Here is a 17873-nt window from a genome sequence, read left to right on the forward strand (position 1 = left end):
AACACAACAGAAGGATCCTTTTAGAAGGACACTGAAGTCAGAATGATTCTGCTAGGGGCTTCTCTGGTGGCGCAGTGCTTAAGAATCCGCCTGCCAATGCAGGGGACATGGGTTTGAGCTCTGGTCCGGGAAGATCCCATATGCCACGGAGCAACTAAGCCCGCGTGCCACAACTACTGAGCCCGCGTGCCACAACTACTGAGCCCACGTGCCACACCTACTGAAGCCCGCGCGCCTCGAGGCCGTGCTCTGCAACAAGAGAAGCCACCGCAATGAATAGTAGCCCCAGCTCACCGCAACTAGAGAAAGCCTGCGCTTAGCAACGAAGACCCAAAGCAGCCAAAAATAAATAGATTAAAAATATAAATTAATTTTAAAAAATTGTTTAAAAGAATGATTCCGCTAAAATGCCTAACAGGTCACATCACTGCCCTGCTCAGTCTCTCCAATGGCACGTCCTTGCGATGATTTACAAGGCTGTACGGAATCCAGCCCTCTAATCGCTCTGACCACACCTACAACTCACTCCAGTCCTTTGACTGCTGTTTTGTCCCCTATAACAACATGCATGCTTCTGCCTCAGGGCCTGTACAGTGCTATTCCCTCTGTGTGGGATGTTCCTCTAGATATCAACATGCTTAATCCCCACAGTTTCAAATCTTTGTTCAGACATGACCTTCCTAGTGAAGACTAGGATGACCTCCCTATTTAAAATAAAAATCCCTCCTACCCTGCACTCCCAATCTCCCTTTTCCAATTCTTTCCCCCAGCACAGATCCCCTTCTAACTTATAATATTTACTAATTTACTGTGCTATTGTCTGTTACCTCCTCCCCCCCATTAGAATGTTAGTTCTAGGATGGTAGGGATTTTAGTCTGTTTTGGATCTTGGCACCAGGACAGAGTCAATGGGTCCTCAATAACTATTTGTTGCATGAATGAATATGGAAATAATAGAAACACTTTAGCATGGCTGCCAATACAGAGAATGGAAGACTTAGAAAAATTCAGGCCAGAAAAGATTATTCTAATTCTGATCTTCCCTCGATTTTTAATTAGAATACTCCTTTCCTTTCGACCCTGATCTTGTCTTGACGTCAAATGCTTTCCTGAGATAAAACACATTTCAGTGACCTCAACACAGCTTAGTATTTATAGGTTCTTGAGTTTTTAATAGGGGCTACCCAGGCAGAAAAGTGCTAGAAAACAGTTTGAACTTTTCCCCCTCAGAATAACCCAAGCCTGAACAGCATTCCCAAACCTCATTTAAAATGAATGTAATTTTTTTTCCTGGTTCAAAGGATATTCTACAGACTGAGTTGAAGTAAAATTTCTGTACATAGTCTATATTCATTTTACACCCTCCACATAATATAATAAATCACATTTTCATCATTGTCCTTTTCTTGTCAGTGTACTACTCTGCCCAACCTCTCTGGGTCTAACATGAGACCAGCCCATTTCATAGCCATTAGCATTTAGGAAACATTAAAAGAACATGAAAACAACATTAAAACCAACATGAAAATTAAATAAAAATTAAAAACATAAACATTAAAAACATTAAACATAAACATTAAAAACATTAAAACAACATGAAAAAGGAAAATAATGGCTTTACTATTTACCAGGCGAAATGTCATGTATCTAAATGTTAATTTTCTCACTTTTTCCTCCAATTCCTCCTGTAGGTGGAGAGAAGAGATGGGAAAAGATGGGGGTGGGACAGAATCTTTGATAAGTCTAATATAACTGTTCATGGACCAGTAAAAATCATTTTCTCTTCCACCATTTCTTATATGGTACTACATGTCAAATTTACCAGTTCCCTTGTCATAGTAAAAAGTACTGGGGTGGGGGGGCAGATCACTAAGAGAATGTAGTTGAGCTGTGGAATTTCTTATAGCTAATCCTTCTAGTTTTATAATTTATTAGAAAACATAGGTATTGTATCAAATTAATTTAGATATTTTGAACTCTGATTTAATGCTACTTATTAACATGCTAACAATTCATTAAATTTAATATTAAACACAAACTTTAAAAATTCTAATAATTCAGTCTAATACTAATGAAGAAGGATGGAAGTAGGAGCATGTTCTGGAATTTTCTTTTTCTTTGCTTCTTTCACGCTTTCGGCAAATATGAATTGAGCATCTACTATGGACGGGGCATCATCCTAGAAGTTGGGGATAAGCTGTAAAAACCGTGAGATATTGCCTCAGGCAGCTTCTTTCATTGAAGGCACCTGTATGAATTCTGAGTTCGAACCTTACTTCTTCTAAACTACTTTCCCCACTACATTCAAAAGTAAACTTGCTCCAGTAAGTCGGCACCTCCTACAGAAACGTCTTAATGCGCGATTAGACAACGGCTCTAGATGAGAGCACTCATCTAGACATCAATCATCATTCAATCATACTTCAATAAATAAACACCATTGAGAAAAGAAATGTATTAACCAAGTCCCAGAAGCTGGTAGGAGTCGCGGGTAGGGTTCCGGAAAGGGTGGGAGGGAAGCCAGGGTTAACGCACACATCTACCACTGAAATCGTTGACTTAATCATGTCACCAGGAAATTGATCTCAGAGCTTGAGGAAAGTTAAAAGGAAGCAAAAACTGGCTTGAGTTTTAAGAGTGTAATTTGGCACGGTCGCCCATTCCCAATCAGACAGGGCATCCATCACTACAGAGATTGAAGAGCAAGCAGGCGCTCGCGTTTCGGCTAATTTTGAGCCGCGCAGCCCGCCGTCCACCATCACGTGCCGGCCTGCCGCTGCCGCGTAGCTTGGTGGGGGCGGATCTGCCAGGCGCCGGGCAGGAAGGGAGGCGGCTGTCGTGCCATTCTTAAAGGGACCCGAGGGAAGGCGAAAGGCTGCTGACGCCCGGAAGGAAAATGGTGAGTTGCTCCCGGGGAGGGTGGGGGCCGGCCGGAGGTCTGGGCCAGCCCGCCGGGCTTTCCTGTTTGCCAGAACCGGTCTCGGCGGGCAGCGCCTGGGGTGGGTCGGCGGCCGCTTCCGGCTCGGCTGCTGGTGGGTACCCACCGTCAGAGTCTTGGCCTCCGCCCGCGGACGCAGCCGCCTCTCCTAAGGGTAGCATCCTCCTGCCGCGCCCGGGGTCGAATCACCCAGCGGGCTTGGCGACTAGGGTGCGGCCAGAGGGGGTGGGTGATTCTCACCGGGTCCTTCTGGATGGAGGGCTCTAGCTGCTGCTGCGCTGAAGGGTCGGAGGGGCCGGGGGTCTAGCCTAGCCGAGGGCTGCCCCAAACGCCGGCATTTTTCCCAGGGCCCGGGCCAGGCCCAAAGGGCTGGCGGAAGCCGAGCACTTTCGGCCTGGCCGCCTTTGCGGGGGAGGGCTCGAATTCTGACTCCATTCTCTCGGTCTCGCCTTAGTTTCCTTTTCCTCCTTCCCCTGGCCTTCCTCTAAGGATTTCTCCTTATCCTTGCTTTTTTCGAGTTATGGCAGTTGGAAATTTTTTGACCCAGTGCTTTGGCCCTTGGCCTTAAAGTAACTGTCAAAAGCTTAGTTTTGCATGGTCTGGGGGTTCTGGCTTCCGTCTCGTATGGGTTCGACCCCGCGCTCAAAAATAAAGTGTAGAATTAAATTAATTACCCAACGAGGATCTCCTGGATCTTTCCCATCGGGTTTTAAAGTATGCTTCTCGTGTCTTTAATTACAAGCAAAAAACAAAACTCCCACTGTTCTATTCTCTGACCTCCCACTCATTGCTCAACCCACTTACATCGAATAGATCTTGTCTTGGTCACTAAATCCAAGGGGCTCACTCTTCAATTCTCATGTTTCCTGACCTTTCAGCTGCATTCTGGGTGTTGATCACGCTCCCCTCTTTGAAGCATTTTCTTCCCTCGTGCTTCCCCCTTGACTTCTAGGATACAGAACTGGTTTTTCTCCTACATCGTCTCCTGTTGTTGGTCTGTCTGTGTCCCATGCATTGCTCCTATGCTGTACATCACAAGTAGGAGTCCTAGGCTCCATCCTAATGCTTCATTTAACATTCTGTATTTTTTTTCTCCTTCGTTTCTTACCTACACTCATAACTTCAATTACCACTTACCTATATGTAGATGACTTGTGAATTTGTAGTGCAGACCTTGCTTCTGAGATCCAGCACAGATATTTATATTCCCACTATTTAGTTAACATCTCCTGGGAAGCTTTTCCCCACTTGAGTGCCTCAAAGCCCCCTCAGTTTGTCCAAAATAGAACTCATCTCTTTCCCCTCAAACCTGGTGTTCCTCGGTGTTCCTTAACTTAGTGAAAGGTAGCACTGTTTAAGTCTTACACAAGCCAAAAAGCTTAGGAGTCACCATTTTTACTGATCCACCCCCTCCCAGTATTGTCTGTCACCAGCTCCTTTGTGGTGGTTAAGTGTGGGCTAAAGTCAGGCTGTCTGGCTTGAGTCCTGGCTCCCCTAGTTGCATAACTTTGGGGAATATACTTAACCTCTCTAAATCTTAGTTTCTTGCAAATTGGGTATAATATAATACCCATCTAATGGGATTGTTTTGATGATGAAGAGAGATCCATGTAAAGTACATAGCACAGTGTTTTCTCATAGCGTTTAATACACGTTAACAATTGATTAACGGAATTCACCTGCTTCTCTTTATCCTCATCAGTCTGTCTAAGCTACTTTTCATCTCTCACCTGGACTAGGCTTGTCAGTTAACTAGTCTTGGTCTATTTATCCAGTTGCTCTGCCTGTTTCCTGCATGCAGTCTGATCACTTTCCCTGTCACCACCTACTTAAAACACCTTAGTGGCTGCCTTTGCTCATAGGATAGAGACCAAAATACTTAGTATGACCCACTGGGCCCTATGTGGTCCAGCCCCTGCCAGCCTCCTCTTGTACGTGTTACAGCTCGTTCTCTGTGCTTGAGTCACACTGGCCTTTCGTTATCTTAGATGTGCTGTGTTCACTTTAATCAAAGGGTCTTTACATAGGCAGTTTGGGTCCTTTAGATGCCTTTTTCAGGCAAGTCTCCTGTAACCATGCCGTTGTCACTAGTCATAAGTTCTCATAGCATCAAGTTTCTCTCCTTTCTAGCTCTTATCCTAGATACAAACAAGTGTGTATTTTTTCACCTGATGATTTTGATGTACGTCTGTTTTCTAATAGACTTAATAAGCTCCTTGAGGGGCCCATAGTTTTTACTTACTTTATATCATTGTATCCCTAGTACTTAGCACGTGCTGACACTCATTAAATGTTCATTGTGTGGATTATCCAATAAATGACCACTTGAGTTCAACTCTCCACTTTGTATGTTAATATTTACCATATAGTGTTGTTTTCAGGGTTATACTGATTTTCAAATGCTTCTGTTGACTGGAAGCATTAGAGTTGGCTGAGCCGTGGTCCTTTTTCTTGTAGGAAGGAATTTTTGGCCTTATTAAGGTATTGGGAGGGGTGAAAATGGAAACAAAAAAGCAATATAGATTAAATCACAGCATGTTTTTCACTTGGTTTACTATTCTTAGAGTGTCAGGATTGCACAAGCAGCTCTGAGTATCAGAACTGTAAGATAAGACTCATGACAAATTGCTCTTTGCCTACAAAAATCTAAAGTATTTATTAGTTTCTACTAAAGGGTTCTATCTTTGGTTGATGAAAGATTGGAAATTCTAGTTTTCTGATTTATATCTCTTTCTTGAAAGATAGGAAAAAATAGACTAGGCTTGAATACTGCTTTCAGGAAGCTCCATATGACTTAGCATTTCTTTCTCTAAAGAGAAGTAAAAGGATGGACATATATGACTCCTACAGGAGCCTAATTTATTGGATAATATGTATTGGTGGGATGTACCTTCTAATTGTATAAATAGCACATCCTATGGTATATCATAACTTATATGTTACCAGTGTTATGAATTTAAAGGACAACTTAAAATTGATAGCTATTTACTGTTGTAACATATGCTCTTATTTACCCAACACAGGATGAAAAAGCAGACTTTTATTAAATTTTCCTTTTAACTTAAAATTTGAAGCCTTAATTCTTTCAGATTGTAATGAGACATGTATTTGGCATTGGTCTCAAAACTCTTAATTTTCTGAAGAAGTGGGTGGTGGGGGGAGACCCATATATGAAGAGACCAAAGAATGTGGACCTTGTTTGGAACCTGACTCAATCAAACTCACTGTTAAAAAAGAAAAAAAAGGGGGGGGGGATTTGAACTTAGAACTCTACTTGAATAATTCACTGGAATTATTATTAGGTTTTTTTTTAGGTGAGATAATGTTATTGTCCTTATGTTTTTAATGGCACATACTGTCATTTTATTAATACATATTAAAATATTTATAGTTAAAATGATTTGGGGCCTTTCCTATATGACGGTCCATGGGGGCAGTATTGAGGGTTTTGGATGAAATAAGATTAGCTATGTGTTGATAATGGTTGAAGCTGAGTGTTAAGTGCATAGGATTTCACTATACTATTCTCTGCTTTTGTATGTGTTCAAAGTTTACACATTAAAGAAAAAGATTTCCATCCACATGCTTGCAATCAGTAGTGCATTTGTACCACTAAAAGAATAGTGCTTTTGATAATTTCCTTGCCAGATTTCTGGAGAGGAGTTTCTAATATTTTTTCATAATTTATAAAAGGTTCTTTGAGTGTTTATATTTGTTTCATCTGGTTTTGCTTTCATAATTCTTAATAGCTCCTTTTTTTGATCCCTGTAGTCATTTAATTAAGATATAAAATGTAATCGTTCTTTACTCTTATGGTTTATTGTTCATACTTTTGCTTCTTTTTATTTTTTTCATAGTTGTGAGACTCAAAAATGAACTAAGGCCTTATTAACTCTAAGTGTAATAAGATGATTTTCCTGTTCTTGCTGCATAGTGCAAAAATATTATACTTTCTAACAGCAATGGTCCTTGACTTTTCCCTTATTCTTCCCTTCCTCTACAGTTCTGATGAAATTGCACATTATTATGTGTCTAGTTCTTTGAGATATTTAGTATCCAAAGAGAAAGTATACCCTACATATAAGATGAACAAATGTGTATAATTTAATAATGTAGATACAAAGCTTGGTAGATTTAAAAGCTCTTTAAGTGTTCATGTGTTTCACGTTAATACTTTCACATAATTATGACATTTGTAGGTGTCAGTATACCTTCTTAAATGTATTAGGTTTTATAACTTTAACATGTACATATGTATATTGAAGTCATGGCATTTGATAACATGATTTTTTTCTTTTCTAGAGTGAGTCTTTGGTAGTCTGTGATGTTGCTGAAGATTTGGTGGAAAAGCTGAGAAAGTTTCGTTTTCGCAAAGAGACGAACAATGCTGCCATTATAAGTAAGCTAAAAGCGATTGTCTCCGTTACATGGTCTTAGTTTGGAGTTTGGCTTTATCCTATAGCTACATCGAATAACCTGAACCTTTAGAAAGTTACCTCCTCCAGTTTTAATTCCCCCCTCACCAGCCCCCACCTGTTAGGTCACTTTAAAAAGTAACAGCTACTGTCACAGAACAGAGGCAGAGTGTCCTACCTCTGCCCTCAGCTGCCTACACAGCTCTGGAGAAGATGATCATCTTCTTGGTCACTTGGTTATTTGTAGTGACCCATCCAACTCCATCCTTTAACTTCTCAGGGGACTAAAAATAGCCTGGCCATTCATCCTCAAACAGACACCTTTGCCTACACCTAAAGTGGTACAGTTCAGCATTATGTTCAAAGTGATTTGAGGTCTTAATTAAATTGTAGACTTGAATTCTAGTTTCATGGAGAGTACTTTTTTTTTTTTTACGGTACGTGGGCCTCTCACTGTCGTGACCTCTCCCGTTGCGGAGCACAGGCTCCGGACGCGCAGGCTCAGCGGCCATGGCTCACGGGCCCAGCTGCTCCGCGGCATGTGGGATCTTCCCAGACCGGGGCACGAACCCATGTCCCCTGCATCGGCAGGTGGACTCTCAACCACTGCGCCACCAGGGAAGCCCTGGAGAGTACTTTTAAGTGTCACTGACTTTTGACAGTAGAAAGAATGATTTGTATATTGCCTCTTCCACTGTGAACTGTATGTGATGTTATGCAGATTTCTTTTATATTCTTAGGTAATATTTAATATGTGGGTAGTGATTTAGAAAGATGAAGGATGAGGGGGTGAGAATGTAAAACTCTATATACTGTTAACAGAGATGCACTGGCAGATGTGAATTAATGAGGTGGTGACAGCTTGTTGAATTATGGTTCTTTTACAAACAAATACTACAACATAGGCATATAGTTCTTAAAAGTGACAATGTGTGTCAGTGCCATTTTGCCACAAAGAGTAAAGCTATTTGAGATCTATTGTGTCTCACAGGATTTATTATGAAATTAGTGCAAAATAAAAAATTGGATAACTTTTCAGAGTAATGGAAAAGAATACAGGCATAGATTATCTAAAAATATTTCAGTTTGGCTTTGGGGTCTGTTGCATGTAGAGATATCACTACTATTTGGTAATTCACTTTCTCAGAATACTCATACTGCACCATGAAATCCTGACTCTGGAGAAGCTGGGAATCTGGAGGTTGTCTGTCCTAACCCTTGCAACCCTTTCACTTGCAATTCTAACCATGTGCAATAAACCAGTCTCAGTCACAATGACCTTTTCAGACCTTTTCTTATCATCTAGGAAGTGCATTTGAGTTATGAAGTTCTTCATATACACAGTAAATGTAAGGAGTTGACATAAAGTTCTAAATTAACAAATTAGGTGCTGGGAATTCTGGGTTTAAAAGATTTAAATGCTGACTGCATGTAGAATCAAGCTTGTGTTTTATGCTTGTGTTTCTTCCTGTTTTAATTTTGAATGCCAAAAAAAAGGGCTAGGACTCTGCGGGTTGGGTAGATCAAGTCACATTAGAATCACAGTTTACTCATACTATATTTTTATTTTAGTGAAAATTGATAAGGATAAACGCCTGGTGGTGCTGGATGAAGAGCTTGAGGTTTGTTGGATCAGCTAAATATAGTTTTATCATTAAGCAATTATTGCCCAAAAGATGCTATATTAGTTACAGTTACTTCTAAAGCGAGTTCTAAACCTTTAGACATGATCATTATGCTTGAAAAGCATGTTCTAATCATTGTGTAGTGCATTGTCTTGCTAATATAATCACCTTCTATAAAACATTAATGAAATCCAGGGTAATAAGTAGTAGAAGTTAGGGCTATATGTCTGGTAAAAACTGAATCAAGTTTATAACTTGCTTCTAAATTGGTTGGCCAGTAATTAAAAACTAAAGCCCTTTAACCTAAGTATTTAGTTTGTCGAGTTAAGTAACTAATTTAGAGTGAAAAGAAATTAGCTTTTTTCCCCTAAATCAGATATTGTTGTTGCTCTGAGGAGTTGGCTTATCTCACTATTTCCTGACAATTGGAACATGAGCGTAGACTACTCTGCCTCTCAGCCCCATGTTTAGTTGATACACAGAGCTAAGCTGAGTGGGCTGGAGTAGGCTTTCATTGCACTGAGGTTTTAATAACCTCAGCTTATGTACAATTTAGTAAAATAAAATTTTATGTTGTGATATAAGGTTATGAATTTATACCTATTAGTAGAATATGTGCTTGGTATATCTCTTAAGAATTTATGGGTAAGAAAATGTTTAAAAGTTGTTTTCTTTATGGTTCCAGGGCGTTTCACCAGATGAACTTAAAGATGAACTACCTGAACGACAACCTCGATATCCTTTTCTTAGTGCTTTAGAAAGATTTGTTTTTTTAAGTGGTCACTGTTTTATTTATGGAGTTCATTTGTTCAACTTTTAAAAGACATATTTTACAAAATTTTCTTCTACACCATGATCATGACCAAGGAAGAGAACCAAAAAATTAATATTATTTTTTAAAAGTTCCTTTTATTTTTACATGTTTATAATAAAAATTGAGAAAGAGAAAAAAATCCATATTAAATCTATACTTTTAATAAATTTATTTGTGAGAGAGTATAAGATGTTATAACTTTTGGGGGGGGCCCATTTATAATTTTGTGGAAGGATAATGAATAATGAAGGTGTGGCCTAAACGGATAGGATAGAAATTTGCCACCCACTAGCTCCCCTGGTGCGTGTTTCCTTTCAGAACTTTGTTGATAAGTACTTGTCTCAAACAGAGCAGTAATTTTAGTTTCCTTAACTTGAGAAAAACCTTCATTGTATATAGTTATAAGTATCAACATGATGATGGAAGAGTTTCATACCCTCTGTGCTTTATTTTCTCCAGTCCGGTTGGTAGGTGAATTTCTTTAAATAGTGCATATTTGGTTCTGATCAAATTAAACCATTTGTATACTAGACAAATTTTATGCTCGTTTTAAGGAGGAGAAGTATTAAATAACCTAAATTGCAGTATATGTGCATGCACATACACACATGAATGCATCCCTAAAAAGAAGTTACTATAAAGCATCATCTCTTAGAACTTGCTTTTCTTAGGATAGATTCCTAGAAGTGTAGTTAGGTCAAATTGTACAGACGTTTTAAGGAATTAGAAATGTAATGACATTTTAAAATATCCAAAGTACAGTTTCTTTATCTTTATTTATAAGTATGTGAACTATGTGTATGATTATGATATATATTGGGTGTTTATCTTTAAAATAGTAGTTACCAGTGATATGCCTATAATCTTGAGAATAGTCCCAGAGTAGCTTACATTGGATATTAAAATGGCTTATTGGTATTTAAAGTATCCATTATCACCAGGACTCCCACTTCTCCCACCGTTCAGGCCCACAATGAAGTCTCTGCACACTGAACTCCTCCCTGAACTTTATTATTTGTATCATTTATGTAGCCCTTAAAATATACTGCAGTCTGTTTTTTAATTAATATGTAAACAGACCGTAACCTTTCTTCAGAGTCAATCTCCTGACACTGCTGACCCAACAGCATCCCCAAACCTATATATATTAGGCCTCTGTAAAATTGATCTTGATATTTACCATCAGAACTAAATGCTGAAAAGTTTTAAAGTATTTGCAAGGCTCTAAAAGTCAAGGTCTTGAGAGATCTAGCCTCATTTATTTTTGCTGACCTAAAGCCTTGTTCATTAGTAATATAGCTGTTTCTCTTTGTGCAGGCAGTATGCAGTGTAAGACTCAAAATACAGCCTTTACACATTTAGACAGAAGTTGTTGTAAACTTGATAGCATAGGAAATCCTAAATGTGTCATTTTTATAAAGTAAATAATGAAAATTCATCACTCTTTCAAAATTTAAGTCTCATTTCTACTCTGATCGCTCTCTTCCAGGATGTAAGCCTGAACAACAGATGATGTATGCTGGGAGTAAGAATAAGCTAGTCCAAACAGCTGAACTCACCAAGGTGGTATTTATATTTGACTAACTTGTTGAGAGAATTTTTTCCCTTTGTAAATAGAGCAATACCCAAGTAATCTGAAGAGTTAAGTATTTCTTTATGTAGGTGAAAGTTATTTAGAACAGAGCAGTAAACTAGAGCTTTTCATTAGTTGGAAATAGAATGATAGAAGTCTTTAACCAAAAGTGTGTTTTTGGAATGAAAATTATAAGTTGATTACAAGAACTCATATTCAAAAAATAACATATTCAAAATATAGGTGGCTTTAGAAAACTACTCAATCTATTGAGAATTTTTCATCTTCCATAATGTAATTTCTAGTAGATAAATGCAGCATTTGAAGCTTCTCTGGGCCCTTTACCATAGACTAAGTGAACCAAATTCTGTGCAGGAATTCCATGCTATGCAGTTAACTGTATTGTTTCCAAATCTAAAATTAAATTTTTAAGAATACATATTAGCTTTATTAAGTTAGAACATTCTGTTTCATATGGGACACCTGCTTCAAGATTTAACATGTTCCCATTGTTTTATGGCATTTTTGAAGGTTAAAGGTAAGAGTGGTACTTGCTTTCAAACTTTATTTAACTTCCATGTATTAGTTTGAGTTGAAAATGTATATACATTTAACGTTTTGAAATAGAATTTTACATCACTGGAATGGTATTAAATAATATTTCCAGTTTTATTTTAAGGAGAGCATCAGGGTATTCCCCTTGGGTGCTTAATTATCAACCCAGGTGATGTTTTTAAGTGCCCTCTGCTTTTTCCCCTTAGCCCACCTGATTGTCATTGATACCACCAACTTATCAACACTACTTATCCTCATTTGTACCACGGGAATATGCTGGAGTTGCTCTAAGGGGATTGGGTGATTAGGAAGGAGCTCTGTTAACAGGCTCATGTCTGTTCTAATCCTAGGCATGCCCTAAAATGCTGGAATTAAGGCATTACAATTTACAAGTTACTTTTACAAATAATCTGATTGAATCCTCACCACAACTCTGTAAGTTGATGGTGAAACTCCTGTTCTTAGCTGGGAAAATTGAGGTTCAGAGGTTGAATGACTTGCGTAGGGTTGTATATTAGTACATTTCAGAGCTAGGATTCAAACTTTCATCTGGCCTCAGTCCCATCCTTTGTGCTCTATTGCACTGTCTTTTTATAGCCGTTATTCTTTCTGGGCCTGTGTGTGTTCAGATTCTGGCTAGAGATTTGTGGCTGTGGACCCCTACTCTATCCTTATAAAAACAGCTGGTATTTCCTCCACCTGTGGAGGATCAGCACCAGTTCTTCCAGTTCCTAACTGGATTGATTTTTAAGTGTATACTTGGTTCTCTCTTTTAGTGGGTAATATTTACAAAACTACTCTTTTAGAACATTTGTAGATTTGTGCTTTTAAGAGTTTTGATTTTATGCTGTCTTGATTGCTAAACTTTGGTAACTGAGGCCCTAGCACTTAGAGAAACATAAAGGTATATCTAATTTACACAGATAAGTCATGACCAACATGAAAGGAAGGAGAATTTGGTATTTAATACTCAAATATACAAAATATTTGATTTTTTTCTTAAGGTATTTGAAATAAGAAATACTGAAGACCTAACTGAAGAATGGTTACGTGAGAAACTTGGATTTTTCCACTAATGTGAACTTCTGTGTTTCTAAAGTATTTATGTATTAACCTGACCATACTGGAACCAGACATAAATACTTATTTATGCCTAAAAATGCACTGTTATTTACAGTTTGTTACCTGCAGTAAAGAAAAATTCTTCATTTGTTCAAAGTTTGAACAAAGGGGAAATCATCTTCATAGTAATGAAACTTTGTAAAGTGTTTCCTTATATTTGTAATTGTTAGGTGGACTACTTCTCTCCAGGGACTTTTTGCACTCTTGTGACTAATTTCTATAACTTATGGTTCAGAATTTGTTACTATTTACAGACACCATTGGAAAGTGGGTATTAGATTGTGATAGACAACAGTTGCCTCCTTTTGACAAATACTGGATATTAGCAGTTTATATATGAAAATAGCATATTATCACTTGTCAAATCTTTGAAATCAATTTGGGATAAAAGACTTGAGTGACCCAATTTTGAGCCATGAATAATAACTTACTATAGTATAATCTGCATTACAAGCATTTTTTCATCAATTCCATGCCTTCTTAATTTTCTATATCCTTTTAATTAAGTCCAGAAACTTTTCATCAATCGCTTGTTCTTAAGGTCTGTAAGTTAGATTTTATAGTAAAGTTATGACTATTAGGTTCTCTTCTTATGGAAAATAGTATTTTAGTCTTAGAAATTGGTGGATTGTAACTAATCAAGGGCCTCATTCCTGGTTGTGTCATTTCTATATCGTTTGGAATCTAGGTTAATAACACTTTATTTATAAAGCACCTTTTAATGTTGTCCTGTGAATACTAGTTATTTTACATGTGTTAATACTATGCCTTTGATTTGTTAGCTTTAAATTTAGTTTAAGACTTTTACACTGCCAGTATTCCAGATTTTGTGAAATTAATACTTTTGTAAAGGGTCCAAGTAAAACAATTTTCTAATATGTGTATCTGAAATTTGTAATAAAATCAACGTGATATTTTAAATTCCAACTATCTACTTGCATTGGTGAATATATGGCAGTTGAGAGTTATAATTTGGGGCATATTTGTGATTAGTTTTGTGCCATAGGAAAAAAAATGGTTATCTTAAAACTTTGGCCATAGTTAATAACATTAACACATCAATAGAAATCTCATCTTACATCCTAAATGTCAGAATATATTCTAAACTGGACACCTGTCTTGTTAGATGATGGCATCCTTGGCATTTTTAAAGCAAGGATTATGATATATAGTGTACTTTAAAAACATATGAGTGACTGTTTAAGATTATCTTGACATTAATTTGACAAAAGGTCTTGAGACTCTAAAGACTACCCAGATTTGGTGAGTGAATTCTGATATTAAGAATATCTTAATAATTTCAAAACTAGCAAAGGCTTTTTTTTAATGTTGGTGTATCTCCCATTCATATGTGCTTTGCATTTTTTTAAGGTTTCTGTGCCAACTTTAATAAAGAGGTAAAGATAGTTGGAATTTTCACAATATTGAATCTTCTATTCCAACACTGTTTGGCTTCACTAATCTAAAAAACAGGAAGCAATAGGAAGTTAGTTGGAGGTGAGGAAGTGCTAGAGGGGCTATTTGTTTTGGTTAATGAATGGGAAGGGTTCTTTATTCCAATTTCCAGAGAGAGAGAACTTCACCCAGGAAGTTTAAGAATTCTTTAAACAGCTATTTTGATATTGGAGAATAATGCTTATAATTCTGCAGAAGTGCAAATGTAATCCAAGTGACTGGACACTTCTTCTAATGTTTGTGAATGAAGGAAATGAGATTTTGTTTCATCAGGTTCGCAGCAATAAGAGAATCTAGGGCTGCAAGAATGTATTTTTTAGTGAGGTTCCTTATTTTGTCTTGCATGTTTTAGGTGTTTTTTTTTTTATTTTTTTATTGGAAGGTCCTCCATAATGTCTGATAATATTGACCTCCATACACAGAACTCTTAGCTCCCCTGTTCTCTAACAGGGACAGAGAGCTGTGATAAACCATGCTTTTTTGAGCTTGTCTGACTCCTTATTGATAACATGTATTTTTGCAAGACAATAGATGAGGTTAGGGGGATCAGTGGAACATTTTTTTCACTTCCTTGGTCCTATAGGGAGAGTTATAGGTTCCTTGACCTACAGTGTTTTTTGTTTTTTATATATATTTCCCTTTCATCTAACCAAATTTTGCATTGTTCTTTTAAAGTATATTTCCTATTTAATCTCTTTTTCTGCCTTCTCCCTAATAGTAACTCCAGATTTTGTAATTCCGGTTTTTACATTCCATTTATGGTACAGCCATTCCCATTCAGCCTTCAAACTTGTCTTTCCTTTTTGGCAGCAGCTTTTTTCCTGGGAACCTCCTTCATGGTCTTCTAAGTCACCATTAGTTTTGAAATTGTTGGCCTTGTATAAGCTCTGCATAGCATCTAATGTTGTCAAAATAGAACTGATTCGTAATGACAGCATGTTTTTTAGTATGGTTTTTGTGGCAACATAAATGACATATGAAGAAAACTGTTCTCAGGTGACTATGCTGAAATTCCAAAATGTCAAAGAGTTTTGAATAGTATTCACTTTGTTCTGGTATTGAAGCAGTTATGTTAGGAAAAAAGTTGTTTGACTGGCTGTTCTTGTTTAATTGACTTCTAAAATAAATGTTCAAATTGTCTATTTCTAAAAAGTTTACTAAATGCCTAGTGCAGTTAAACATACTCTTGTTTAAGAGGGTGTTGCTGAATTTTGTATTGTCATTACTAAATGATCTTTGTAGCAAAATGTCAGCACTTTTCTCTCCCTTTTTGTCTCCTATTTTCAGGAGTCGAACGTAGCCATAAACTGTATCCTGGTCTGACACTTTAAAAATTTTCCAGTTAAAGGAGTTTATTGCCAAATTAAATTTGGCTGTCTTTGTTCCCCACTCATATAGATAGTAAGGAAGGGGTTCTTAAAAATATGTCTGGACTACCTTAAAACACTAGCAATGTCATTAATCCATAATGTGGACTAGTGATGAAAAGATATTTTCATAAGAGTTTAAATGCTGATATTTGGTGGAAGTAGAGAGTAACTCGTAATCTATCAATTCAAATATTCTTAGTATGGTTGCTTTCCCTGTTTGTTCAATAGACTGATAATACTGGAATCTACAGAATTTGAGCCTTTACAACTTATGTGAAGAAGTGTCTCAAACATTTCTGGACGAATCTTATTTTGTATTTCTGGAAAAATGTAAGTCTTTCAGGCCACTTAACATCAGTGCTCCCAAGTTGAATATTCTTGAGAAACTTGTTTCTTATTATGCCATTTGACATTTCAAATCAGTGATCATCTTCCTATGATATTTAAAACAACTACATTAAGGTTGTGATAGAAATTGTGTTTTCTTGCTTTTTGGAGTATAGTTCATACACGTGTAATTACTTGAATATTGTTTGAGATCACTAACATGCCAGGGTAGTTCCCACTGATTTAGGTGGTCCAATGTAATCTCATTCAGGAGGCTTGAAACATTAATGGTTTAGTCTTGTGAATTTTAACAGTTTCCTGTCATCGTTTAACAAAATCAACAGCTGGCACAACTTCTGAAGCTGTGGTTTCAGTCTGTGCGAGTTCATATTGCATGTTTATTTTGGACAGTCTTCTGTTAAGCATGGTGCTTGTACTGGTTTAAATAAAATGTTAACATGAAAGGACTTCTAGCTTTTCATTGTTTACTTGCCTCCTTTTCCCTTTTGAAGTTACTGCTACCTGCCTGGCTCAATTGTGGCATCTGTGCGAACCACACAGATTCAGTTGTTTACTTTATCTGGAAAAAGCGAGAGGCAAAATAAGTGGATCACTTGGCAAAAGAAGGAAGGGGGGAGGGAAAATATAACGAGATTATAAAAATTTCTAAAACTTGGTCTGATACTAAAATGGTTTGTTTGTAGGGGCAGAGGGCATTATTTCAAATGATGAACCCTTGCTTTCAAAGGGAAGACTGTAAGAGGGTCTGTGTATTTTGTAAGAAATCAAATTAAAGTGAAGGATCTTTTATTGAATATAGTTTATCACCATTTATTAAACGTCCGTTAAGGACCCATTCTGCCTATATCACAGACTTGTCCGGGTTTGTGTGTCGTGGGTATCTATTGAATGACTACAAGTCAACAGTACTTAACATAGTATTTAGACTTTACCATATACTTCTTGTGATTGACTGTGTAGTTGTCACAGTTTGTTTACAGTTATGAAAGGAGCTGTTTTTGCCTTCCTATATTCAAGAATCTCACGAGGAGAATTGGCCAGAGGAAACATCTTCCTTATTTCTCAAATTTAACCATTTAGCTACTCACAAGGCCAGCTCCTAAATTTTTTCACCTTCATTGTCTTTTTGTCCTTTTCAGTTTTCAGCATCAAAAAGCATTTCTAATCACTTACCCTCACAGTGAGGGCCCACCCTCATTTGCATGAGGGCGCACCCTTAGTGGATACTCTCGTGTGGTATATTTTTAGCTATGTTGGGAAGCCAGTTAGATGAAAGATCTTATCGCTGAGCATCAGGGAGTTCTCTCATCCTTTGCTTGAGATCTGCCCCTAGGCTACATGAAAGCTCCCTGCTGAGGTAACCCTCTTTTCCATTTACAGGAAAGAAAGAGAATATTTAGGTTGCATCCCAAAGCCACCTTGTGGTGCCCCGACAAAGCAGGGGGAAGGCTGCGCGCGCGTGTGCGTGTGTGTGTGTGTGAGCGAGGGGGGGTAGGAGTGGGGATGGGGACGGGGCAGGGGGGCGGTGGTTTCTAGACACTGTTACCTACACAGTTGAGTATAAATTCTGTTACCCTGGAGTTAAGTCCTGCCGTATTGTGACCTATTCCTTACCTGTAATGGATGGCGGATCCCAATACACCATAGAATTTGTTAGG

At 37.7% G+C, this 17873-nt stretch overlaps 1 protein-coding gene across 2 annotated transcripts; it reads left to right on the plus strand.

The window, feature by feature from the left end:
- Window positions 1–2754: 2754 nt before the first annotated feature.
- Window positions 2755–16658, plus strand: GMFB (glia maturation factor beta). 2 transcript variants are annotated; one of them, XM_059055732.2, is made up of 7 exons: window positions 2755–2899; window positions 7241–7337; window positions 8926–8975; window positions 9664–9713; window positions 10177–10259; window positions 11282–11355; window positions 12925–16658. In XM_059055732.2, exons 1-7 carry the CDS (start codon window positions 2897–2899, stop codon window positions 12994–12996), a joined length of 429 nt encoding a protein of 142 aa, XP_058911715.1. In that variant the 5' UTR covers window positions 2755–2896; the 3' UTR covers window positions 12997–16658. The 2 variants fall into 2 exon arrangements, with proteins under 2 accessions (XP_058911715.1, XP_058911714.1); XM_059055731.2 differs by having other exon boundaries at window positions 2789–2899; window positions 10174–10259.
- Window positions 16659–17873: the final 1215 nt, after the last annotated feature.

The sequence above is a fragment of the Kogia breviceps genome, chromosome 3, assembly GCF_026419965.1.
Source record: "Kogia breviceps isolate mKogBre1 chromosome 3, mKogBre1 haplotype 1, whole genome shotgun sequence".
Lineage (NCBI taxonomy): Eukaryota > Metazoa > Chordata > Mammalia > Artiodactyla > Physeteridae > Kogia > Kogia breviceps.